Source organism: Cervus canadensis, chromosome 26, assembly GCF_019320065.1.
Source record: "Cervus canadensis isolate Bull #8, Minnesota chromosome 26, ASM1932006v1, whole genome shotgun sequence".
Classification (NCBI taxonomy): Eukaryota; Metazoa; Chordata; class Mammalia; order Artiodactyla; family Cervidae; genus Cervus; species Cervus canadensis.
In genome coordinates, this window is record NC_057411.1 from 22,393,295 (window position 1) to 22,420,030 (window position 26,736).

Here is a 26,736-nt window from a genome sequence, read left to right on the forward strand (position 1 = left end):
GTTTATCCTCATTGATTAAAAATGCATGTGTTCTACAAAGAATACATTTTCTTGGTAACACACTTCTGCAGTATAAAGGATAATCCTCCTTACCTGTCAGGGGAACAAATATGGGGTTTTGTGCTGGTTTATTACCAGTGACGTCTAAGAACAAAGACACAAGTTATGGCCCAATAACAAAGATAAGTCTTTCAGCCAAACAATATGCTGACATTTTACATCTTTAAATGCAGATTTCCAATTAGTAATTAAACAAATTCTAGATTTTATTAAATCATATAGAATAAAGCATATAAATTTGCTCATTAATAGGTCGTGGAATTTCTTTATTGCCCTGAAACACAAGAATAGCTTTTTTAATCCCAAAATATTGCTATCTCTATATTGGAAGAATACATTTCCTATTTGCATATATAATCTTATTAGATTAAAATAGTTAAATCAAAGACAAGGAAAAATGCAATGGACATAATTATTAAGGTAAATAGGGAACTAGTCTAAATTATTTTTGAAATTTCATACATAAAATATGCTATTTTAAAATATGGTGCAAAACAGCACTTTTGAAACAGATAAGGTATTTGATTCCACAATGGAGAATACCTTGGGAACCTGAGAAGTATGTGTCTAATGTGTGGAAAGGTGTAGGTAATTGAAAACAACAGACAAATAATAATTTTCCTTTGCCCAGGAAAGAAGGAAAAGATTTACCACCTCTGGCATAGAAGGCAGTCTCAATTCTATGGTAAGAATATATTCCTTTTCTTTTTGGAACAATCTGAGTATAGATTTTACTTTTTTTTTTTTAACACAGTCTATTTAATCAGCTTACATTAAATAACCTTCCTGATAAGAGATTAATAGATAAATCATTCAATCATTACTTCTTATATAATTGAATAATATGGGGCCATGATTAAGAGCTGAAATAGCTTTTTGAGAATCTTGTAATGCCTGTTGAGTAAAATTAGTCAAAGCATCCACTCATAGCATAACATCTGTAGTTCCCAAAGAGGGAACAAACACTGCAGCCAAATAATCATACCAGTGAAATACAGACCTTGCCCACCGAGTTTTAAGGTGAGGTAAATTAGCAGGCTTCTCTGGAAGCTCTGAAAATACAAAGCCGTGAGTAAAGGCTAGACCCAGGGTGCATCTCCCTATCCATCCAGGGAGAAGCCAAGCCCATAGGTAAGAGCCACATATCCAGTAAGTCCCGTTTGGAGCAAGCCAGGGCAACTGAGATATCCAGTCCCAATCAGTGCCTGGCCAGACAAAGGGAGGGACTGAACTGGGGTTGGAAAACACAGGAATGATTACATTGCATATTTCCTGAGGCAAAAATTACAAGTGTTTCCAATCACTATAATTAAGTTGTTGGCTAACTTTTGGGGATGGCTCGGTTTGTTCCCAGCATACAGGGGCAGTAGATATTAAACGTCCTTTTTCAAATTAGAAAGGTGGTTTTACAAAACAGATTAGCTTTAGATATTCTGACAGATGCTCAAGGAGGAACTTGTGCCATTATTCATACCCAGTGCTGTGCTTATATACCTGATGTGAGCACTAACGTTACTCATTTTACTAAACACATGACCAAGATGACTGGGGCTATGGATACTCCTGAAGCCTCAACTGCCTCGCTTTTGGAGACGTTAACTAGTTCCCCACGGTGGAAGACTATCTTAATTATAATAATTCTGATTGTTCTATTTTTGCTGTTTGCTCCCTGCATCTGTAACTGTGTAACTGGATTTGTTTCTAGTCGCATGAAGCCTTTCAAGTTACAAATGGTTGTCCAAGCTCCTATGAGTGCCACAGCCTCCTCCAACAACTATTACTTGGGGCCCCTGGATCAGAGACCCTCAGTATGAGGGTTAGGAGAGTGTGTTGCCTCAACAATTTAGGGACTATGCCCCTAAACAGCAGGAAGTAGTTATGGAATGAAAACGACGCCCCTTTCCGTTGGCAACATAATTCTCCTAAAAGAAAAGAGGGGAATGAGTCATTTCCTAGGCAGGTTGATAAGAAGTTTAGGGGTCCCCAAAGAGAAAGAGGTCTGGAATATTCAAGGAGGAAGAAAGGACAAACTATTTACTTTTTTTCCTCTACATTCCTTAGGATTTATAACGATAATGTATCCTGCCTGAGGACAGTCTTTGGATTAAACCCTCTGGCTAATTCTGTTATCTTAAAACATAAATTATGGGAGTAGGTCTGGTCTTTACAAGGATGTATCCTGCCTGAGGACAGTCTTTGGATTAAACCTTCTGGCCAACTCTGTTATCTTAAAATGTAAATTATGGGAGTAGGTCTGGTGAGGTCTTTACAACCTGCAGACATTCTTTGGATTCATTGGAGAGTATATAACTCCATGGCTAACACTAGCAAGGGGGTACTCTTTCTGCCCCCTTCTGATGTCTATGTCAGAAGCTTTCTCTATCTCCTTTATACTTTAATAAAACTATATTGCACAAAAAAAATAATAAATAAAAGATTGCCAGGATGTTAAAGAATGTTATTTTCCTGTATTTGCTGTTCTACAGTCAATAACTGAAAAGGCTTCTCTGGTGGCTCAGACGTTAAAGAGTACGCCTGCAGTGCGGGAGATCCCAGGTTCAATCCCTGGGTCGGGGAAATCTCTGGAGAATGAAATAGCAACCCACTCCAGTATTCTTGCCTGGAAAATCCCATGGACGGAGAAGCCTGACAGGCTACAGTCCATGGGGTAGCAAAGAGTGGAACACGACTGAGAGACTTCACTTTCTTTCACTTTCTAACTATTGAGGAAAAAATATTCCTTCAGTCAAGGTTATAACAGAAGTCTGAGCAAATTTCTATTTTTTTTCATACTTGTCTGTATCACAAGATGACTCAGAAGGTAAAGAATCTGCCTGCAATGCAGGAGACCAGATCTTGATCCCTGGGGTTAGGAAGATCCCCTGGAGAAAGACATGGCAACCCACTCCAGTATTCTTGCCTGGAGAACCCCTATGGACAGAGGAGCCTGGCAGGCTACATTTCATAGGGTCACAAAGAGTCAGACATGACTGAGCAACTAAGCACTTTAATCTTTTAAGAGGCGGGCATATTTTAGCTCTGTATCACCAGAGTACTCTGGTGTGGGTCAGAAGGCAGATAAAGAAAGGAGGCCTGATGGAAAGGTGTCATTATACCTGGGCATCTTGACAGAAGTGATTTAAATCTGACTTAATATTGTGAACAAATTATGAGGAAACAGAGAAATTCTAGAAAGACAAAAGAATTAAGTGACACTTTCGATTTTTTTGAAAATTGAGGTATAATTGACATATAACAATACGTTAGTTTCAGATGCACAATATCAGGATTCTATATGTAAATATTGTGAAATGATAACCTTAATAAATCTAGTCAACATCCATCACCACATGGTTACACTTCTTTTGTTATAAGAAAGTCTAAGATCTCTCTAATAAACTTTCAAATATACAACATAGTATTTTTAGCCATAGATAACAATTATTTTGTTTTTTACTTTGTGCACTGCAATGGATTCCAGTTTGCAGATATTAGGGTGCCTTGTACATAATTAATTGTATAAAGACAAGGCCTTTAAATAGGAACAAATTTTACTTTCTAAGGAGACAAAATAATTCTTTAAACACACCAAGGTTTCCCATCATCTCATGGAAAACAACTTAACTGAATGTAGAACATTAAAAATGTTACACTTTCCTTTCTCTTTAAAGATATCTTTTCAAGATTTTAACTTTCTATGACAAAAAGTTACCATCAGTTGTGATTTCAAAGACATTTGATGTTATCATTGAGTGAGAAAATAAGGGCTTGCTTTCTGAAATATAAGTCATAAATGAACTAACAAGAGGGCACCTTGAAAATACTTTATAGTTATAAGATTGTAATAGTGAAAATAATGTAAATGTATCATTTAGGGGAATCATATCAACACACTTAAAAATCTGGGAAACAATTTTTTTAACTAATTTAAAATTTTTCCAAAGACCTTTGATGGCTTTTGAACTTCTTTGTTAAGACCTACAAAAACACAACATAAATGACACCACGTACTGCATGAAGATACAAATTTATTACCAAATTCCGGCAAAATGCTTGTGCTAAATGGTTGCTGTTGTTCAGTTGCTCAGTTGTGTCCAACTCTGAGATCCCATGGACTGCAGCACACCAGACTTCCCTGTCCTAAATGTTACATAAGATTGAAAACTGAGTACGTGACTTGGTAAGCACAGGAAAAAATTTACTTGTTTTTTTCCATTTAAACATATGGTTTGAGTAACATATGCTTTTTGCCTTTACAATAACTGAAGCAAAATACTTAAATAATCTAAATTTACAACCACATTTTCAAATCAAAATGTTGCATTGGCATATATACACTATCATGTGTAAAACTGATAATTAGTGGGAAGTGTCTATATAACAGAGAGAGCCCAGCCTGGCTCTCTTTGATGACTTAGATGGGTGGGATGGGAGTGGGGAGGGAGGGAGACTTGAGAGGGAGAAGACATATATATAATTATGACTGACTCACATTGTTGTACAGTAGAAACCAATACAACCTTATATAGCAATTTTCCACCAATTAAAAAAATTTTAAAAAGAAATACAAAAAATTTTAAAAAATCATAAAGCCATTTCAATCACATTGTTCCTCATTCTAAATTATTCTAAAACTATTTTAGTAACAGTAAATGTACTTAGTATAATTGATAAATAAAATGATATATTATGGATTATTTATTCCATATTTATCTCTTTTTAGTGTATATGTTCATTTCACAGCATACATAATGTATTTATACAAAAATATATAATTTACAAAGAAATAGATTTGTATATATTATTGGAGTATGCTTAAAGCATGTTATTGCAATGGTGATTGTTTAGAAAGATTTGGAGGCTGCCAGATTATATATCAAATGTTCAGAAAGAACAAAATTTGAGTGCATCTGTTATTTCCATATCAGAGAAGATTTTCAGTTATGTTTGTAATTGTAATCTCATCTAAATTATCTGATAGTCATGAGGCATGAATAACATGCAACAGCAGAAACTGGAGAGCATGAAGGAAGGTGAATATAGGATAAGTTCATGAGTGAATATGAGGATAAGAGTGAATAACTGAGACTTAAAAGATAAAATAATCAGAAATTAAGCTGTCCCCTCTAAATGCTTTTAGTGCATATTTGGCATGTATGGTTGGCTGCATAATTACTCTCTGAAGTTTACTGACTAGCAAAATTGTGAAAAATTAGAATACCTATTTTAAAGAACTGAATGAAGGTTGGTTGAAGTGAAGTCATGTAAATTATATAGCATAGTACTTGGTACAGAGTAAGTTCTCAATAAACATTAGCTATTAGTATTGTGGCTGATTTTTGTTTTCTTACCCTTGCAGGACATTTGGTCTTGTCTAAAACATCTATTAGACATTTGGTCCATGCTAAAAGGTCCTTTAAATTTGGGCATATTTGGTCCTTTCCAAAATGTCCATGTAGACATTTGAACCATGTCAAAAATTACTTTATATTTGGTAGTGGTGATTTAGTTGCTAAATAATGTCTGACTCTTGTGACTCCCCCTAGTGGCTCAGACGGTAAAGCATCTGTCTACAATGCAGGAGTCCCGGGTTCAGTCCCTGAGTTGGGAAGATCCCCTGGAGAAGGAAATGGCAGCCCACTCCAGTATTCTTGCCTGGAAAATCCCATGGATGGAGAAGTAGGCTACAGTCCATGGGGTCACAAAGAGTTAGACATGACTGAGCGACTCCACTTTCCACTTTCTTGTGACCCCATGGACTATAGCCCACCAGGATCCTCTGTTCATTAGATTTCCCAGGCAAGAATACTGGAGTGGGTTGTTGTTTCCTTCTTCAGGGGATCTTCCCAACTCAGAGATCAAACCCAGGTCTCCTGCATTACAGATGAATTCTTTACCAACTGAGTCAACTTTATATTTGGTCATATTCAAAACCATTTGGCATAGACCAAAAATGCCTGTGGATCTTTTGAACAGGGCCAAATGTCTTATGGACATTTTGAGTAGGACCAAATGTTTTTTAACCTTTCTTACAATTAGTTATCTGTATTTTCTTTTTATTCCAGCCTTGATTAAAGTTCTTTGAATTCTTTGTTATCTCTAAATTACTTTATTTATACATATATATGTTGTTTATACATGTTTATTCACTCAATTGAGTCCAACACTTTGTGACCCCATGAACTGTAGCCCACCAGGCTTCTCTGTCCTGGGGAATTCTTTTGGCAAGAATACTGGAGTGGGTTGCCATGCCCTCCTCCAAGGGATCTTCCCGACCCAGGGATCAAACCCAGGTCTCTCCTGCATTGCAGGTGAATTCTTGACCATCTAAGCCATTAGGGAAGCCCTATTTATACATAGGAAGTAGTTAATAAATATTAATGAGCTTGATACTATGACTCACTATTGATTTTTATCTCTGATAGTAACTGATGAATTATTATTATTGCATACTTTGGTAATATATGTTTATTGGTTACTTGGTACTGTTTTAGATTATTAACATATAAACTATAAGAGTAGAAGACCATGATTAATAAACTATTCAAAATTGAGTCTACAGTAAACACTAAGGAAATACACAAAACTGTCATTGATATTTTATTATGCTGGTACCATTCTAAGCATACAACAAAGAGAATATAATGTCTTCTTAAAAGGGTATTTTAGGTCTAATCCATCCATCTTGAAGATTTCTTTAAATATCTTCCTTACCAGTCCAACAATGCAGGCCTTGAATTTAAAAATCAAGGGTAAAATTATAGATTTTTAGACTTAATTTTATTATTTAATCTTTAAGAATAATAAAGTATAATAAAAACATTGTAGAAGGTAGTTAAAATAATAAAACAATGTTGATCTTTCATATGCAAACTCGGAAATTATTTGAATATTCTATTACAAAACACTAATATCAGTAAATAGGGAAACATTACACAAAACTAAAGCAACTGGAAAAAGAGCAAGTGTTTCTTAGATCTCTGAATGAAATTGCAATGTAGACCCTTTCATTTTCTTTTCATAATCTTCTTCAAATCTTTCATACTGGGCTACAGTGAACTGATTTTTCCAGTCTCCTGAAACACCTGAAAAGAAAGATGAGACGGTAAATTTTAAACTAATGTTAAAAATGTCTAATATCAATTTTAAGCTTAATTACCAGCTTGTATTTTTAGACCTCTAACTTTATACTGCCATATCTACTCCATAACTCTGTTCTTCACCTCCTACTCCCACTCCCAGACTCCTAGACCTTCCTAGCTTTCCAAAAATCTCCATGGGTTTTTCAAATATCTTATAAAAAGAAATAACTTCTTGAATAGCTTCAGGAAATGTCACTGAGAGAAAAGTCCAATGTCTCAAAATCTTTACTCTTTGATTTCAAGAGCTTGGTTAATAAAGGACCAGAGAATTTTTCAGTCATTTTAAAATTATCTTTTCCAATGTAAAATGATAAAGTTTCTATGATCAAGTAAGATTTAGAGAGTACTATATTCAATGTAATTAAGCCTATTTCATTATTATTGTATTGTGCTTTCAATCTTCCCAATACTAACCACATCTAAAACCTTAAAGGAAGAAATAGGAAGTAGTATTTGTAATGAATATCTGATATAATGTCATTTTCATAGGGCAATTAAGAAGACACATTTGGAAGCCCAGTTTTAGAGAAAAAATGAAGAAAACATGCCAAAACAACTGTCAATCTGGCCTAGGACTTCTTAACTTTGACATTTTATTTATGTATATCTCCACTGTTGCCATTTCAAGCCAGCCAGTTCTTTGCTGGGGAGGATGTGGGGGTTGCCCTGTGCATTGTGGGATGTTTTAGCACCATCCTTAGCCTCTATACATTGGAAGCCAACAGCAAACCCCTAGTGATGACCATCAGCAATGACTTCAAATACTGTCAAACATCCCCTGGGAGGAAAAATCATACCTGGCCAAGATCCAGATATTCCCAGCAAGGCTTATCCATTGCGCAGTTCCTAACCTCCTTAAAATATCTTTAGAATGTACTGACATGTTATAATTACAATTTCCCTTAATAGTCCCTTTATAGGTTCTCATCAAAACATCTATTCCTCCAAAACTGTCTTAGATGATATTAATATTTACTCTCTTCTTCACTGTAAAAAGATTTTACACCTCTGTCCGTTGTAGTGTGTTTGTGATTCCTCCTTGCCTCATTAACTTTGGGCTTGGATTTTTTGTATGCTTTGACCAATAGAATTTGAATGTATGTGGAATATAACACATCTGAACAGAAACTTTAAACGTCCTGGAAAGTTTCCAACATTTTTCTTGATCTTTCTCTCTTTTGTGAGGGCATAGCTCACAAAACGGCAGTTCTTTCAGTCTGGGTTTCCGAAAGAGAAGACACAAGAGACAGAGCCCATGAGAGTCAAACAAAACTAATCAGGGTCAAAAAGAAATGAACAAAACTGCTGCAGCCACAGTTGGCCAACACACACCAATATTAAACAAAAAACAAATCCCCAAGCTACTGAGATTCTTGAAGTTGTTTGTTTTAGCAAAGATGACTAATGCATACACAACTAACAGAATTTATCAATCAATCTCATCATAAGGACAAGACATATACACACATTTTGTTCCGTCACTCAGTCGTGTCCAACTTTTTGTGACCCCATGGACTACAGCTTGCCAGGCTTCCCTGTCCTTCACCATCTTCCATATTTTGCTCAAATTCATGTCCATTGAGTTGGTGATGCCATCCAACCATACACACACACACACACAATTCAACTCAACATACACTCAGTAAAGGAATATTTTGTGCAAAATGTTAACTACACATTGAGTTCAATACCTGAGTATGCAATGATTTATTATAATCATAGAAAAAATCTCAAGGAATTGGATTTTCTTTCATGGCAACCCACTCTAGTACTCTTGCCTTGAAAATCCCATGGACGGAGGAGCCTAGTAGGCTACAGCCCATGGGGTCGCAAAGAGTCGGACACGACTGAGTGACTTCACTTTCACTTTCACTTTTCATTAATTTAGTATTCCCAACATCATTTAAGCTAGTTACCAACCACAGCAAAAATTTTAGAGAATATGAAGACTATCTAGATAATTCAGAAAAACAATAGTCATTCTTCTGATATATCACTGAGTGCCAAAATCCATACTTATCAATGCATAGACTCTTGAGTAAATATTTTTTATTAGAAAGCTTATCTTACATGTTAGACTTACAGTAATAATAAATTTCTTTGCCATGAACTATTTCCTTTAACAATTTTTTCATAAAATTTTCTCCCCAACATAATCTCTTCCCATTTACTTTGATACTGCTCTTATCTGCCTACATACAATGTCCATAATATTACTATCAATCTGTATAGAAGCTAATATATAATGTATATAAAGCTACCTTTTCTCATGAAGGGAGATACAGAATGGTCCATACTAAATTTTGGCATAGTGGTATAATTTGCACTAGGATTTTGCTTCATCATCTCAAAGGAGCTATGATAGAGGATTTTATCCACAGTTTCTTCTGGAAGGTCTTTGTCTAGAAATTTTAATAACTTCCGAATTTCACACTTTGGATCCTAAAAAATGTTATAAAGAAACAGGATTATTTCAGGTAGATTTAGTCATGAAGTAGGCAATGCATTTTATAAGTACCCACACATATCAATGTGGCAGAGGAAATATTTTTATAGTTTTATATGGCCTTTTCATTTTCCTTTCCCAAGTGTATAATCCTATTCTTGATTATACCAGGCAACCATCTGCTAGAAGGAAGAGGTAAGATTTGTTTCAAAAAATGGAAAAAAAATAGGTCAATATTCAACTTTTCACTTTCAAAAATAGAATTATCCTGTAGAATAATAGATGGTGATAAAACAAACTCGGGTCTCCCACATTGCAGGTGGATTCTTTACAGACTGAGCCACCAGGGAAGCCCTATGATATTATGGCAAGGTATAATTAAAATAAGATATAATTATGATAAGATGAAAATTTCAAAACCCCTTTATCTTCTTTTTATAGCATATCTAATATTAAGAATAGATTTTCCACCAAGCATTTAAAGAAGAATTAATATGAATATTTTTCAAAGTCTTCCAAAAAGTAGAAGCTAAGAGAATACTTCCAAACTCATCTTATGAAGCCTGCCTTATCCTGACAACAAAGCTAGACAAGGAGAGTATCAGAAATGAAAATTGCAAGTCAATATCGCTGGTGAATATCAGTGCAAAAATCCTGAACAAAATACTGGCAAACTAAATTCAACAGCACACTAAAAGGATCATATGCTATAATCAAGTGAGATTTATTCTGGGGATGCATAAATGTTTCAACATCTGCAAATCAATCACATTAACAAAATCAAGAATGTAAATCACATGATCATCTCAATAGGTGCAGAAAAAAATCATTTGACAAAATTTAACACTGATTTATGATTAAGAACTCTCAACAAAGGGAATAGAGAAGGAACATACATCAGTAAAATTAAGGCCACATATGATAAGCCTAGAGCTAACATAATGGTGAAAAGCTAAAAGTTTTCTGAGACTAGGAATAATGGCTAATTATAGTCAATACTACTCTGTTATAAGTTTTAAAGTTGCAGAGAGAGTATATCTTAAAATTCTCATTACAAGAAAATATATATGTAACTGTGTGGGGTGATGGATGTCAATTAGACTTATTGTGATGGTTATTTTATACTGTAGACAGATATTGAATCATTCTGTTGTACACCTGAAACTAATATTATATGTCAATTATTTCTCGATAAAATAACGAATAGATATACCTCTCAGAGAAATCTCTTATAGTAGAAAAAAGATACTCTCTCACACTTAAATAGATATTTTGATAGTCTGAGTATATGAGGACAGTAAAATAAAAACGTGTGCACTTTCCAGCCCAGGGAGTGGTAGGGAAGAGAAAGAGACAATGATGAAGGGGAGAGATCCATTTAATATATTCCTTCTAACTTTCCTTCTCTGTGCTTCAGGACAGAACCTAGAACAGCATGTTAGATGTAATGAAAGAGTTTCATTGAGATCAAATAGCTTGTGCCCTGCTACCCACTGGGGAAGTGTTCATGATACTCTAAACCAGACTGAAACAGAGAGCCATAATCTTAGTGAACTGGTGAGATCAACCAGAAAGGCAATCTGAGCTTTCACTTTCCTGAGACATCCGTCCCAATTCATGGAAACAGAACCAGACAGTTCTTGTGGTGGCTCTAACAGAATCTATTTCTTATAACTGCAGAATTTAACATGGTAGCAATAAGATACACACCCTAATTCTTCAGGTGGAAGAATTACTATGAAAGTTGAATTCCCAGCTGTGACTAGTCTACCATGTGAAAGGTACATGGAAGAGTGAGGGGAAACAGTGGAGAAGGTTTGGAATGGTAATATTTAGGGTAGATCTGATGACAGAGACACTGGAACCCTTGATTAATTTTGAGCTTTTTCTGACAGAAGATGTAGATTTTCCTCCCATATTTGAGAAGATTAAAATTCCTTGGAGTAGGAAATGGCAACCCACTCCAGTATTCTTGCCTGGGAAATCCCATGGATGGAGTAACCTGGCAGGCTTCAGTCCATGGGGTCGAAAAGAGTGAGACATGACTTAGCAACTAACCAACAAAAACAAAACTTCCTTAGCTCAAAGACCTTATTATGACCTAATGTGGGAATTTCTCTTTCAAGATAATGCTTATCCTCTTCAATCTCTATTTGTTGCTTCTTGTCCCATAATTAGGGTAATATATCGCCCCATAATCCAGAGTGGCAAGTAAAAAGTGGTTTGAACAGGATGCATGAGAAGCTGATAATTTGACTAGAAAATCTGCCAGAGAGGGTTGCCTTAGGTGTGTAAAGTAGTTTCTTAGGGGATGTGTGTGGAATAGATTTCCCAAATAAGAGATGAAAGAGTCATAGTCATCCAAAAGAATTTAGGTGTGGACAGACATTCAGTTTAAGAGATGAGAAATATTTCTTAAATGATTGCTTAAATAATCAGGTCAGGATAAGTTTTCAATCAAATTGCAGAATGAATTATTTTCAATGCTTTTCTTTTTTTTTTTGGAGATACAAATACAAGCACTTTATTTTAAAAAGCAAACACAAAAGATAGACGTAAATTCAAAAGTGTTTAAATGCTTCAATTTTGAATAATTCAGTTAAGAACCTATACAAGTTTGTTCCCAGAAGCTAATGTTATCACTAGTCTCTACTAAGGAAAATGAATTCAAAACAGGCATTAACATTAGTGGTTTTGAGAACAAAATTTCATATGTAGTGCAAAGCTTAAAGGAGTATGAGGGGAAGTGGTTGCTTTTTGATGATTCTGAAGTGAAAGTTACTGAAGAGAAGGACTTTTTGAATTCTCTTTCCCCTTCTACATCTCCTACATCTACTCCTTACTTGCTATTTTATAAGAAATTATAGAGTGATTGTATTTTCCTTGTGTATATATTAAAGAGACATGGATAAACAATGGGAAATTGATTACATCAAAGTAGCTTATCTTTTTGAAGCTATTGGATATTATTGGTCTCTAGGTTTTTATATAAATAGTGAAATTTGAATTATTGAAAACCATGTTAATTTCAATGCTTTTCAAACCACCAATGGTTTTAGAAAAGGCAGAGGAACCAGAGATCAAATTGCCAACATCTGCTGGATCATTGAAAAAGCAAGAGAGTTCAAAAAAAACAACTATTTCTGCTTTATTGATTCTGACAAAGCCTTGGACTGTGTGGATCACAATAAAGTGTGGACAATTCTGAAAGAGATAGGAATACCAGACCACCTGACCTGCCTCCTGAGAAACCTGTATGTAGGTCAGGAAGCAACAGTTAGAACTGGACATGGAACTGTTTCCAAATCGGGAAGGAGTACGTCAAGGCTGTATATTGTCACCCTGCTTATTTAACTTATGTGCAGAGTACATTATGAGAAACAATGGGCTGGAGGAAGCACAAGCTGCAATCAAGATTGCCGGGGGAAATATCAATAACCTCAGATATGCAGATGATACCACCCTTATGGCATAAAGTGAAGAGGAACTAAAGAGGCTACTGATGAATGTGAAAGAGGAGAGTGAAATATTGGCTTAAAACTCAACATTCAGAAAACTAAGATCATGGCATCAGGTCCCATCACTTCATGGCAAATAGATGGGGAAACAGTGGCTGACTTTATTTTTCTGGGCTCCAAAATCACTGCAAATGGTGATTGCAGCCATGAAATTTAAAGACGCTTACTCCTTGGAAGGAAAGTTACGACCAACCTAGACAACATATTAAAAAGCAGAGACATCACTTTCTCAAAAAAGGTCCATCTAGTCAATGCTATGGTTTTCCCAGTGGTCATGTATGGATGTGAGAGTTGGACTATAAAGAAAGCTAAGCACAGAATTGATGCTTTTAAATTGTGGTGTTGGAGAAGACTCTTGAGAGTCCCTTGGACTGCAAGGAGATCCAACCAGTTCATCCTAAAGAAGACCAGTCCTGGATGTTCATTGGAAGGACTGATGTTGAAGCTGAAACTCCAATACTTTGGCCACCTGATGCAAAGAGCTGACTCAGTTGAAAAGACCCTGATGCTGGGAAAGATTGAGGGCAGCAGGAGAAGGGGGCTACAGAAGATAAGATGGTTGGATGGCATCACTGACTCAATGGACATGAATTTGGGTGGACTCCGGGAGTTTGTGATGGACAGGGAGGCCTGGTGTGCTGAGGTTCCTGGGGTCGCAAAGAGTCAGACATGACTGAGCTACTGAACTGAACTGAACTAATACTATGAAAATAACAATAGCAGCAAAAGAGACTTTAGTAGACAAAAGATATGTTATCTGACATTATGAACATGAAAGAGTTCTGTGGAGAGGTAACATTTAAGACGTGAAGTTTGAGAAAAGGTTAATCTAAAAATAGTAAAAAAAAAAAAAAAAAATATTTCCGTTAAGCTCAATTTATTGAGAAACAGAAAGTGGCAGCAGAAGAGATTGGAGAGACAGGCAGGGACTAAATAATGCACAAATCTAAAAATTATCTAAATGTTTTATATTTTGGGGCTTTCCTGGTGGCTCTCCCTGGGCTCTTCCTCCAGGCTAACAAATCCACTTGACAATGCAGGAGACACAGGTTTCATCCCTGGGTCAGGAAGATACCCTGAAGAAGGAAATGGCAAACCACTCCAGTATTCTTGCCTGGAATATTCAGTGGACAGAGGTGCTTGGTGGGCTAAAGTCCATGGGGTCATAGAGAGTCGGATTCAACTTAGTGACTAAACAGCAGCAGCAGAGACAGAAGTCACTGAGAGATTATTAGAAGCGAGTGGACATACTTTGATTTAGATTTTAAGAAGATCATTCTCTCTGAGTGAATAATAGAAGCAAAATTAGTTCAACTATATCAAGACAGTTAGCTGAACTAGAGTAGGAAACAGTATTAGCAGAAAGGAGTAGATTAAGTAGAATATCAAATGTCAAGGCTGAATTAATAGAATAGTAGATTAGTCATGAGGACTTCTCAGGCGGTGCTAGAATTAAACAAACAAACAAACAAACAAAAAACACCTCCCAAAGCAGGAGACTAAGAGACATTGGTTGGATCCCTAGGTGGAGACGATTCCCTGGAGAAGGAAAATGGCAGCTCACTCCTATATCCTTGCCTGGAGAGTCTCATGGACAGAGGAACTTGGTGGGTTCTGGTCCAGTTCAGTTCAGCTCGGTCACTCAGTCATGTCCGACTCTGCGATCCCATGGACTGCAGCACGCCAGGCTTCCCGGTACATCACCAGCTCCCAGAGCCTACTCAAACTCATGTCCATTGAGTTAGTGATGCCACCCAACCATCTCATTCTCTGTTGTCCCCGTCTCCTCCTGCCTTCAATCTTTGCCAGCATCTGGGTCTTTTCCAGTGAGTCAGTTCTTTGCATCAGGTGGCCAAAGTATTGGAGTTTCAGCTTCAACATCAGTCCTTCCAGTGAATATTCAGGATTGATTTTCTTTAGGATGGACTGGTTAGATCTCTTCGCTGTGCAAGGGACTCTCAAGAGTCCCTCCAACACCACAGTTCAAAAACATCAATTCTTCAGCACTCAGCTTTCTTTATAGTCCAACTCTTACGTCCATACATGACTACTGGAAAAACCATAGCTTTGACAAGATGGACCTCTGTTGGCAAAGTAATGTCTCTACTTTTTAATATACTGTCTAGGTTGGTCATAACTTTTCTTCCAAGGAGTAAGCGTCTTTAAATTTCATGCCTGCAGTCACCATCTGCAATGATTTTGGAGACCAAGAAAATAAAGTCTCTCATTGTTTCCATTGTTTCCCCATCTATTTGCCATGAAGTGATGGAACCAGATGCCATGATCTTAGTTTTCTGAATGTTGAGTTTTAAGCCAACATTTCACTCTCCTCTTTCACTTTCATCAAGAGCCTCTTTAGTTTTTCACTTTCTGCCAGAAGGGTGGTGTCATCTACATATCTGAGGTTATTGATATTTCTCCCAGCAATCTTGATTGCAGCTTGTCGTTCATCCAGCCTGGCGCTTCTCATTATGTACTCTGCGTATAAGTTATATAAGCAGGGTGACAAAATACAGCCTTGACATACCCCTTTCCCGATTTGGAAACAGTCTGTTGTTCCATGTCCAGTTCTAACTGTTGCTTCTTGACCCGCATACAGATTTCTCAGGAAGCAAGTCAGGTGGTCTGATATTCCCATCTCTTGAAGAATTTTCACAGTTTGTTGTGATCCACACAGTCAAAGGCTTTGGCATAATCAATAAAGCAGAAATAGATGTTTTCTGGAACCCTCTTGCTTTTTCAGTGATCCAAAGGATCTTGGCAATTTGATCTCTGGTTCCTCTGCCTTTTCTAAAACCAGCTTAAACATCTGGAAGTTCACAGTTCATGAACTGTTGAAGCCTGGCTTGGAGAATTTTGAGCATTACTTTGCTAGCATGTGAGATGAGTGCAATTGTGTGGGAGTTTGAGCATTCTTTGGCATTGCCTTTCTTTGGTACTGGGATGAAAACTGACCTTTTCCAATCCTGTGGCTGCTGCTGAGTTTTTCAGATTTGCTGGCATATTGAGTGTAGCACTTTCACAGCATCATCTTTTAGGAAAGGAAATAGCTCAACTAGAATCCCATCACCTCCCCTTTGTTCATAGTGATGCTTTCTAAGGCCCACTTGACGTTACATTCCAGGTTGTCTGGTTCTAGGTGAGTGATCACACCATCATAGTTATCTGGGTCTTTTTGTATACTTCTATTTATTCTTGCCACCTCTTCTTAACATCTTCTGCTTCTGTTAGGTCCATACCATTTCTGTCCTTTATTGTGCCCATCTTTGCATGAAATGTTCCCTTGGTATCTCTAATTTTCTTGAAGAGATCTCTAAGTCTGTCCCATTCTATTGTTTTCCTCTATTTCTTTGCATTGATTGCTGAAGAAGGCTTTCTTATCTCTCCTTGCTATTCTTTGGAACTCTGCATTCAAATGGGTATATCTTTCCTTTTCTCCTTTGCCTTTCACTTCTTTTCACAGCTATTTGTAAGGCCGCCTCAGACAACCATTTTGCCTTTTTTCATTGCTTTCTTTGGGGATGTTCTTGATCACTGCCTCCTGTACAATGTCATGAACCTCCGTCCATAGTTCTTCAGGCACTCTGTCTATCTGACCTTATCCTTTGAATCTGCTTGTCACTTCCACTGTATAATTGTAAGGGATTTGATTTAGGTCATACCTCAGTGGTCTAGTTCCTGAATGGTTCCCGTCTGTAGGATCACAAAGAGTCCAACAAGACTGAAGTGACTTAGCACGCACAAATTACTCATAAGTGAAAATGAAGTAGCTCAGTCGTGTCCGACTCTGCAAGTCTGTGGACTGTAGTCTACCAGGCTCCTCCCTCCATGGGATTCTCCAGGCAAGAATACTGGAGTGGGTTGTCATTTCCTTCTCCAGGGGATCTCCCAGACCCAAGGATCGAACCCGGGTCTCCCGCATTGTAGGCAGACGTTTTAACCTCTGAGCTCGAAGCATTTATAGATCAGAAAGAAAAGAAAGTGTGATACAGAGATGAATCTTAGGTTTCCTTAAAAATGAAGAAATTGTAGTTTGCTCTTACCTCTTTCATGTCTTCGTAGAACAGGTAAAGTATGCGATAATCTTTTTTCTTCTCCCACCAGCCCTTAACATGGTCATACCAAGAACCAAAAGCCATTAAATTGAGACATGAAATGGTCACATATTTAAAATATTTACATGAAGTAAAGAACTGTTCAACATTATTCCCTGTCATCATCACACAATACAGGATGATTATTTATTAGTTCAGAAATGAGGGGTGGTAGGATAAGAGAAATATATCAAATAAATCCTGTCTCACCCAACTTATGATCTTGGAAAGGATGAAATACTTCTGTTACATGATGAATTGTGTCCCCTAAAATTCTTATATTGAAGTCTTGATCCCTAGTACTTCAGGCTACAACTGATTTTGGAAATAAACTGAAGAAGTAGTTATTAGGCAAAAAGGAACTAGAAATTGAAGATTTAGAAAATTCTCAGCTTATCCATATTGCAAAAATATCTGAGAAAGCATGTTCTGGAAAAAACACCAAGGATGTGACTGGCAGCATTCATCAAAGAGGTTTGATGTGTGACTTAAAGATACAATTAGTTATCTCAGTGACAACACTGTCAGTGTGAACTGAAGGGACAGTGGCAGAATGAAATGTGAGAAGATTGTTAGACTTCTGGGTCCCTACAGGCAAGAAATAGACCAATAGAGCCATGTGGCTGTGAACATGCTTGTTTCTTCAAGGATGACCCTAAAGGAGGTTCGGAGGTCATCAGGAAATTGCAACAGACATGTACAATGAGATCATATGAAGATATAGGGAGAAGATGGCCACCTACAAGACAAGAAGAAAAGCCTCAGAAGTCAACCCTGAGTACACCTTTATCTTGGACGTCTAACCTCCAGAACTGTGAGAAAATAAATGTGTTGTTTAAGCCATTCAGTCTGTGGTACTTTGCTATGACAGGCCTAGCAAAAAAATACAGCTACAAATAAATAAACCTAAAATTACAAGAGCAAGATGGCAGATACTAAGTAGCACAGAAGGTAAGTGGTATTGAAGTTCATAGGAGAGGGAGAGGTAGAGAAAAGATAGGGATTGAGAGGTTAAGAATGCGATGTGGAAGAAGCATAGAGTTACTACCATAGGCATGAGTATGTTTCCTAAAAGAGGCTCTGTAGAAGAACAAAGACTTGAGTATAAAATTTTCACTCAAGTATTTCCAGTTTATATAATAAAAATGGAGGAATGGTAGAGAAAAGAAAGTCCAAAAGATATGTACAAAATCACAACAATACAGGGGGAGGGACAATAAGAAAGTGCTTATCAGTGGTCGCTAAGCAGTAACAAAACAGACTTAGGACTGAAGACTCTGTAAGTCTCATATTCCCCAAAAGTCCTTAAAGTGAAGAGACTATATGTTTTACATCTTCTGCTTTGCCTATCTTCCTCATACACTAGTAGAACGTTGGGCACATATTACGTTTATAATAAATACAAGACTTGTATTTACACCTTATATCTCCTTGTAAAAAGTTTTTTCACAAGAGAACTCAATCATTAAAATAAGATTTAGACTCACCCTTTCCAGTCATGAATTTATCTAGGAATTCCTCCCAGGTACCAGGATCTGGATGCATTTTTGCCATCTGGTAAAAATAATAGTAAGACACGGCTACATCTTTAGCATTCCGTGCCACATAGACCATCTGTGGGGAGATAGGGAAAATCATCATTTCATTTATATTCTTTAATCATTTGTATTTTCTTGCTTACCCTGGCAGAATGTTTATTCTCCTTTTTTTAATCATAACCTAAGCTTTATATTTATATTCTGACATAGATATACTATGTCTATATGCTATGTTTATATAAATGACTATATATTAACACAAAAACTCATCTCTCACTTCCCTGATTTGTCTTTAGTATTTCAAAAGAAGAACATCTCTTAACACATGGAAAACCAAGTACAATAAGAATTACAGTAAATATTGAATTTTAAGAATGAACTAAACTTACTCCTAAATTTAGAATATTTCTCTGTACAACTTGTTAAAACTAATAATGAAAGGAAGAAGCAAGTTTATAAAGCTGAAAAAACACCTTACATTTTATTGAAAAGAAACTATTATTTGGGTACATTTAATCAATGTACATAATGATCATTGCTGTTTATAATGATTGCCATGGGAGTAAAATTTATGTATTAAGATGTCAAGTATGTTTGAAGGCAGACATTTTGAACACATTTCCCAATAAAAGTGATATTGCTATGCCTTGCTGGCAAATCCTATGAAGTCCATTAAGCCTACTTATCTCCTGAAAGTACTACTTATAAATACTACTTATTCCCCGAAAGCACACCTGAAAACACTGAGGCCCTAGCCACTTTTGCAGTAAATATATCTCTAAGTAGAAATGTATTTCAGGAAGAAATCTCCTTTCATCTAAATAGAATCTGAGCTTTCTTCTTCTTTTCCAACTGATGGAGAAAGGAAATGGAAACATTTATAACCCCATACCATTGGTTGTTCTCGTATTCTGGATAGGCTTAGAAAGAGGAAAAAAGAAGTGACGTGAGTGGAAAGGGACCTTTCAAAAGTTTAGAGTTTGGACTCTGTTGCTGATATAATTTCTTGAGAAAATACTAAACTTTGCAAACATTCTCAATTGCTTTCTGTTTCAGTACTGAAAGACCATGGTGATGAATCAACTGCTTTCTTATCATCACCACGTCTATTTCCTTAAAGAAGTCTGTGAGCTAGAAATATAGATAAAAGGCTCTCAGTGATATTCCCCAGTTCTCCTAATACCAAGGTATTTCTGGGAGCTTCTATGAGTTTTTACTTCTACACTTAAGATGATAAACTCTATCCTTACTTCCTTATCACGTTTGTTTTAATTAGATTTTGAACGAAAAACAAAGGTAGACACAAACACACATACATAAGTGAAAGTATAATCAATCAATTTTTCAAAAGAAAAACTACAGCTGAAAAACAACAGCTGTTTTGCTAATTCTATTAAAGATGCAGTGATAAAGACATGCTCTAAACACCTTTCTCAGATCCACAGGTCTGGTGACTGCCTAGCTTTCTAGATTCATTTTCCAACAACATTAAACCGCTTGTGGAATCTCCCTCATGCCTTGCTGTTTCACATGTTAGGCTGTGTACATATAGTCTTTTTTTTCTAAAATGACCTTGTTAATCTGAAAATCTCCTACTTTTTCTTTAAGATGCTGATCAAAGTTTCCCTTCATTTATGAGGCTTTCTTTCAGGACTTCCCTTGTAGTCCAGTGGTTAGGACCCTGTGCGTCCACTGCAGGGGGAACGGGGTTCTATCCCCGGTTTGGGAATTAAGTTGCTGCAAGTTGTGCAGCGTAGTCAGAGACAGAGAGAGAGACTGCTTTGCCCCAGAGAATTGTTACTTAATGTACCGGCACTTACCTTGCTGAGATGTAATTATTTTCTCATATATAAATATATATATATATATATATATATATATATATATATATATATGAGTATATTTTATCTGTCTTTTCCACAGTATTTGATGTATTCTATAAGACTATATGCTCTATGGAGCAGAGGTCCTTGACTTTTTAAACCTTTGCATAATGTGGTCATAGAGAAAGAAAATTGTTATATCAAAAATTTTTTTAAAAAGAACATTACTACTTATGTTATAGGCATTAAACCGATATTTTTATATAAATGTGGTAACTGAAGGAAGCCTCTAGAGGCAAACAGAAGGGAGAATACATTCATGATTTGGGGGATGACATTTTAAACAATTACAGAAAGCTCCAATCATAAAGAAAAAACTGATATATCCACCAACGTCAAAATTAAAAACTTCTTTAAAAGATATTGCTGAGAAAGTTGAAAAGGAAAAAAAAATAAAATGGAGTAAGATATAAAGAAATTAAATTATTTTATGAAAAGACTTGTATCAAGACTATATGGAGAACTTCTAGCTTAATAATTAAAAAGAAAGAAGCCCCTATAGAAAAAGGGAAAGGATCTGTACACATACTTCAGAAAGGTGATATCTAAGCTATGTAAAGTTGCTTGAAAGAATTAATCATTAGAGAAATACAAAATAAAACCACAATGAGATGCCACCAGTTTGCCACCATTTACCAGTATGGCTAAAAGTAAATATTTTTAGCTATATTTTGGATTGATGAGGACATGGAGAACTTTGACTCATATACTGTTGATCAAACTGTACATGAGTGCATATGCTTTGAAAAGAAATTGAAAATTTTTTTCTAAAGCTGGACAAATGCACACGTTAAGATGCAGTTCTATCCTAAGATATGTAACTAAGGGAAATGTATACATATATGTGCTATTTAATACTTGCATAAGAATGTGCACTGCAGAACTATTTTTATTACTGACAATAAACAATCACCCAACTGTCCATCAATTATACCGTGAATAAATAATTTGTGGAATATTCACATGCACATATTGAAATGCCTACCATAAGTCGTTCTCAAATGTTAATATGAACCAAATATGCTTATTAAAACTCAGATTGCTGGACCCCAAGCCCATAATTTCTGATTCAGTAGGTTGGATTTGGGCCTGAGAATTTGCATCTCTAGTGAGCTACTTTTGCTCATAATACCACAGTTTATGATGTAAACAGATCTATATTAAGGAAACCAAGATAAAAGCAAAATAGCAAGCATGGTAAGAATTGATCCCACAGATATTACATTAAATGAAATAAGCTAAACATTCAAGAGAATAAATTTACAGGAAAAACAGGCAAATCACCTTATGATGAAAACATTCACAAATATTGATTATCTCTGCAAATGGGGGTTCCTATCTGGAAGTGCACAGGAATAGAGCTTTACTGGGCTTTATTCCTCATTCAATTCCTTGGTCAATTTCTTGTTCTGAAAGGTTGTTGCTGAACGATAAGACGCTGGGATTCTTGGCCTCCAGAGGAGATGAATTCAATCTGGGGCCAGAGACGAGGCTGGACCGCTCAGAGCTTTTGTGTAATAAAGTTTTATTAAAGTATAAAGGAGATAGAGAAAGCTTCTGACATAGGCATCAGAAGGGGGCAAAAGAGTACCCCCCTTTGCTAGTGTTAGCAATGGAGTTATATACTCTCCAATGAATCCAAAGAATGTCTGGAGGTTGTAAAGACCTCACCAGACCTACTCCCATAATTTACATTTTAAGATAACAAAGTTGGCCAGAAGTTTTAATCCAGAGATTGTCCTCAGGCAGGATGGCTGGACCACTCAGAGCTTTTGTGTAATAAAGTTTTATTAAAGTATAAAGGAGATAGAGAAAGCTTCTGACATAGGCATCAGAAGGGGGCAAAAGAGTACCCCCTTTGCTAGTGTTAGCAATGGAGTTATATACTCTCCAATGAATCCAAAGAATGTCTGGAGGTTGTAAAGACCTCACCAGACCTACTCCCATAATTTACATTTTAAGATAACAGAGTTGGCCAGAAGGTTTAATCCAGAGATTGTCCTCAGGCAGGATACATCCTTGTTAAAACCAGACCTACTCCCATAATTTATGTTTTAAGATAACAGAATTAGCCAGAGGGTTTAATCAAAAGACTGTCCTCAGGCAGGATACATTATTGTTATATAGTCACTCACAATCTGTTAATGAAAAGAAAGGAAAGTCATAAAACTTAGAATGGCACCAGATAATTCATCCCTGGCCATAAAACGATTGACTTGAATCTTGTAGAAGGGCAGATTACCAACAAATAGTTTCATTTACATAGATTAGGGGAACAATACCTGAGTAAGTAGGTTGGGCCATTTGGCGGAACCAACTTGAAGATAGAGTCTGGGGTACATTAACATATCTTAAGACAACATTTCCATAAGAAAAAGAAATGTATTGGTTAACTCAAGGTTTGAGAGTAGTTAGCTTCAGGTGAAACAAGGTGTCATGGCAACACAGCATTTTAAGAGAAACCTCCTTTTAAATTTGTATAGAGAAGAAAAAATATTGCTGGTTTGTTTCCTCCTGCCGCTTAAAAGAGATAAAAAATGTCTGGCACTTGCAGCCTCTTTCCTCCGTTTGGAGACCCCTGGCCTTCCTGCCTGTTATCCTCTCAGTTCTGGGGTCTAATTTTGTGGGTATGCTCACTTTGTGAAAACTCATCAATCCATATCCTTAGTATTTATGTACTCTCCACTTTAAACATTACATGAATTTAAATGCTTATTAAAAAGGTAGCTTGAAACTAGTCCATTGTTGTTGTTACAACAAGTCCATTGTTGTAAGTCATGTCCAACTCTTTTGCAACCCCATAGACTGTAGCCCCCTAGGCTCTTTTGTCCACTGGATTTCCCAGGCAAGAATACTGGAGTGAGTTGTCATGTCCTTCATCAGGGGATCTCCCTGACCCAGGGATTGAACCAGAGTGACATATTGGCAGGTAGATTCATTACCATTGAGCAACCAGCGAAGTCCATAATATAGTAGTTAGCTAAACCTGCAATGTAATATTTTGCTGTTGTTTAGTCACTAAGTTATGTCCAGTTCTTTTGCCACCCCATGGATTGCAGCCCACTAGGCCCCTCTCTCCATGGGATTTCCCCTGCAAAATTACTGGAGTGGATTGCCATATCCTTCTCCAGGGGATTTTCTCAACGCAGGGATCCAGCCTCCCTTTCCTACTTGGCAGGTGGATTCTTTACCACTGAGCCATCAGGGAAATGTTATAAATTATAACATACTGTATGTTATAAATTATATATAAGTTCATATTGGTAAATCAAAATTATACTGAGTTAATGAAGGAGTTCTGGGTTATTTAAACATCCATTGTTTAAAAGCGATGAGTGAAGGGATTTAGACAAGAAGGCATTTTAGAGAAGAGAAAGCCTGAGTGATTCTCAGTGTTTGGGCACTGAGAATAATCCTTTATCTATAGCATTTGTGTCCTGTGGTATTATTTTGATCCTTGGGATATATGGACAAAATTATTATTTTTTCAATGATTTATCCATGGATTGCAATTCCCCATCTTAATTTCTGCATAACTAGTAAAAGTAATCACAACATAAAGTTTGCTTTTTAAAAAATTTGCTACCTTGCAGTTATTTTTCCAAAATGAAGAAGGGAGAAGTTGAACAGGTAGGTGTGTTTTCACTAATCGAGGAGACTGCATGTCATTCAAGTCCTCAACTCCTGCAAGCATAAAAGTTAAACTACATTTTAAATATGGAATCTTAAAGGTTAATTAAAATATAACCTGACTATGTAAACATTAACTCCACTACGTGACTTGAAATGGATATATGACTACATGTCCTCATAAACTTCTGAGATCCACAATAAGGTAAAAACTGATAAATTCTGGTGAGCTAGGATTTTTTATTTATAAATAATGGGGCTTATTATCTTTATAAATGTCTATAAATCCTCAGATAAAAAGCTTGCTGAGGCAGTAAGTCAAGTGCAAGTTGTCCAAATTTTTCCTTCATTTGTCTTCCTCTTTTTCCTATTTACAGTATGGGGAAGTTGAACTACAGGACTTCAATATCTCTTTCCAGCTTTTTTATATTCAAATCCTAAAATCAAATTAAGCCATGAGATCCATGGCTAATTTTAAATATTTTAATAACACAAAACCACATATTCCCATCATCATTTTCTTTGGGTCTGTGAACATCAGCTACATAATAGTAGACATGATTCTATAATGAATCAAACACTGAATATTCTACATATGATGATCACACATTATTTAAATGTTGGAAAGCTTCTGTGTGTCCTATTCAGAAAAAAATATACTCGTTAAAATTTCCTCATATGTAGGTATTATCTTTGTGTGGAAGTTGACTATAATATGGGTATTGGCATAGCCAGATTCTTACTCTTTTATTGTAGACACTTATGATTCAACTGCACAAGCTCTGTCTGTATCATTTTCCATCACAACACTTTCAAACACCACAAAAAAGAGGGGGTTTAATCCCATGCAGAAAAGGAACATTAAGAGAAATTACCATTTGTAAGTCTTGGAATTATTAATTCCATGAATGGCACTCGTTTGTATATTGCATCTCGTTTACATTTCTCCACATTCCCATTGTTATAGATCAAATCCAATATTTCACTAATCCAGGTTGTTCCTGAGGAAAAAAGAATCAAAGAAACTCGAAACTTCTGTGTTAAAAAGTATATGAGAGGGTTAACAGAGGTAGAGAAGCACTGTAATAAAAAAAAATTTTTTTTTTCTTCATTTGCATTCTTTTTTCCTAGGAGATAGGAAATATCAGTATCTCTTTTCTTAGGAGATATCAGTATCTATCTTGAACATATACATATGTATTGTGTACATATGTGTGTGTGTCTATATGTCTCAAATCTGATTAAAATAACCATAAAAGTAAGGCAGGCAAAGGACGCAAGCTTGACTTTTTAAGGAGACAGAATGTAAGTAGCAATAGCATACCCTCCTGGGTAGAACGGATGAGGGAATTAGTCAAATTTAGTGAGTCTTCAGGTAAAAATGTTCAATATTTGGAGGAATGGTGAGCAAGGGAAACAAAGAAGACATTATGATTGTGTCTATAGAGACCAATGTGTCATTCATCAACAAAAGACGATGGATTCTGAATGAGCAGGGCAGGCCAAGTCACTCTGATCTTTCTGAGATTGTGCCTCACTGGTGTTTTGAGAAATGGACCTAAGTATATGAGAATATGGTCTACCCAATTGTCTACAGCACTCAATGATCAGGGTATTGAGGCACTGTTAAACAGACAAAACAAACATCGTAGTACCTAGGAGAAAAATACCTTATTAATTGTTTCTATCCTCTTCCTCTTTACCCAGTGTGTAATGATTGTCTCTAAGTTGCATAATCATGGATAGAAACTACATATACAAATTAAATAACTGAACTGTACACACAGCATTTCTGTGGAATGATCTATCTGTAGATGCAACTTTGGATTGGTTCCAGGTATTAGAGTACTTTAGACTCCCTTACTATTCAGTCCTTTCTTGTGGACAACTCTTCCTCTTTCTTGTTCCTACATCATGAGCATGAGTCTCTCTCCTCCATCCTTCTACATAGACAATTACAGTACTAAGAAAAAGATGAGTCAAATCATTATTACCCTTGAACATTTTGTTGCTTGGTCTGATTTCCGCTTGGGCTTCCCTGATGGCTCAGTGGTAAACAATCTGCCTGATATTGCAGGAGATGCAGGTTTGATCCTTCTGTCAAGAAGATCCCCTGGAGAAGGAAGTGGCAACTCACTGCAGTATTCTTTCCTGGGAAATCCCATGGACAGAGAAGCCTGGTGGCCTATGCTCCATGGGGTCACAAAGAGTCAGACACAACTTAGTGACTAAATGACAGCAATTGGTTTTGGCTTAAGTGATGATTCATGAGGGGGAGGAAAAGAGACCTAAATGCCAAAGTACAATATAGCACATTTTATTTGCTATCAGTGAGTGGTTCAAATGGTGGCCAATGAAGTCTGATGGAAAAAGATGCCAATTTATGGTTTGAACTGTAAATGTTTACTTTCCACAATATTTGAAA

General features: G+C 36.4%; 1 protein-coding gene across 1 annotated transcript; it reads right to left on the reverse strand.

Moving 5' to 3' along the window:
* Positions 1-6,853: 6,853 nt before the first annotated feature.
* On the reverse strand, positions 6,854-26,424 carry LOC122428211 (sulfotransferase 1 family member D1-like). Its single transcript, XM_043448051.1, has 7 exons — positions 26,306-26,424; positions 25,187-25,312; positions 24,268-24,365; positions 18,748-18,874; positions 17,210-17,304; positions 9,464-9,644; positions 6,854-7,145 (listed from the first exon to the last, which is right to left on the reverse strand). The coding sequence occupies exons 1-7, from the start codon at positions 26,313-26,315 to the stop codon at positions 7,033-7,035; spliced, it is 750 nt and encodes a 249-aa protein (XP_043303986.1). The 5' UTR covers positions 26,316-26,424; the 3' UTR covers positions 6,854-7,032.
* Between the last annotated feature and the right edge of the window lie 312 nt (positions 26,425-26,736).

Bases quoted from the DNA above. Each gene is read 5' to 3' on its own strand.
- LOC122428211 (XM_043448051.1), bottom strand. The intron at 24,366-25,186 runs GTAATTTCTCTT...TTATGCTTGCAG, and splicing joins AATTCCAAGACTTACAAATG to GAGTTGAGGACTTGAATGAC. The intron at 18,875-24,267 runs GTAGCAAATTTT...ATCTCCCCACAG, and splicing joins TTTGGAAAAATAACTGCAAG to ATGGTCTATGTGGCACGGAA.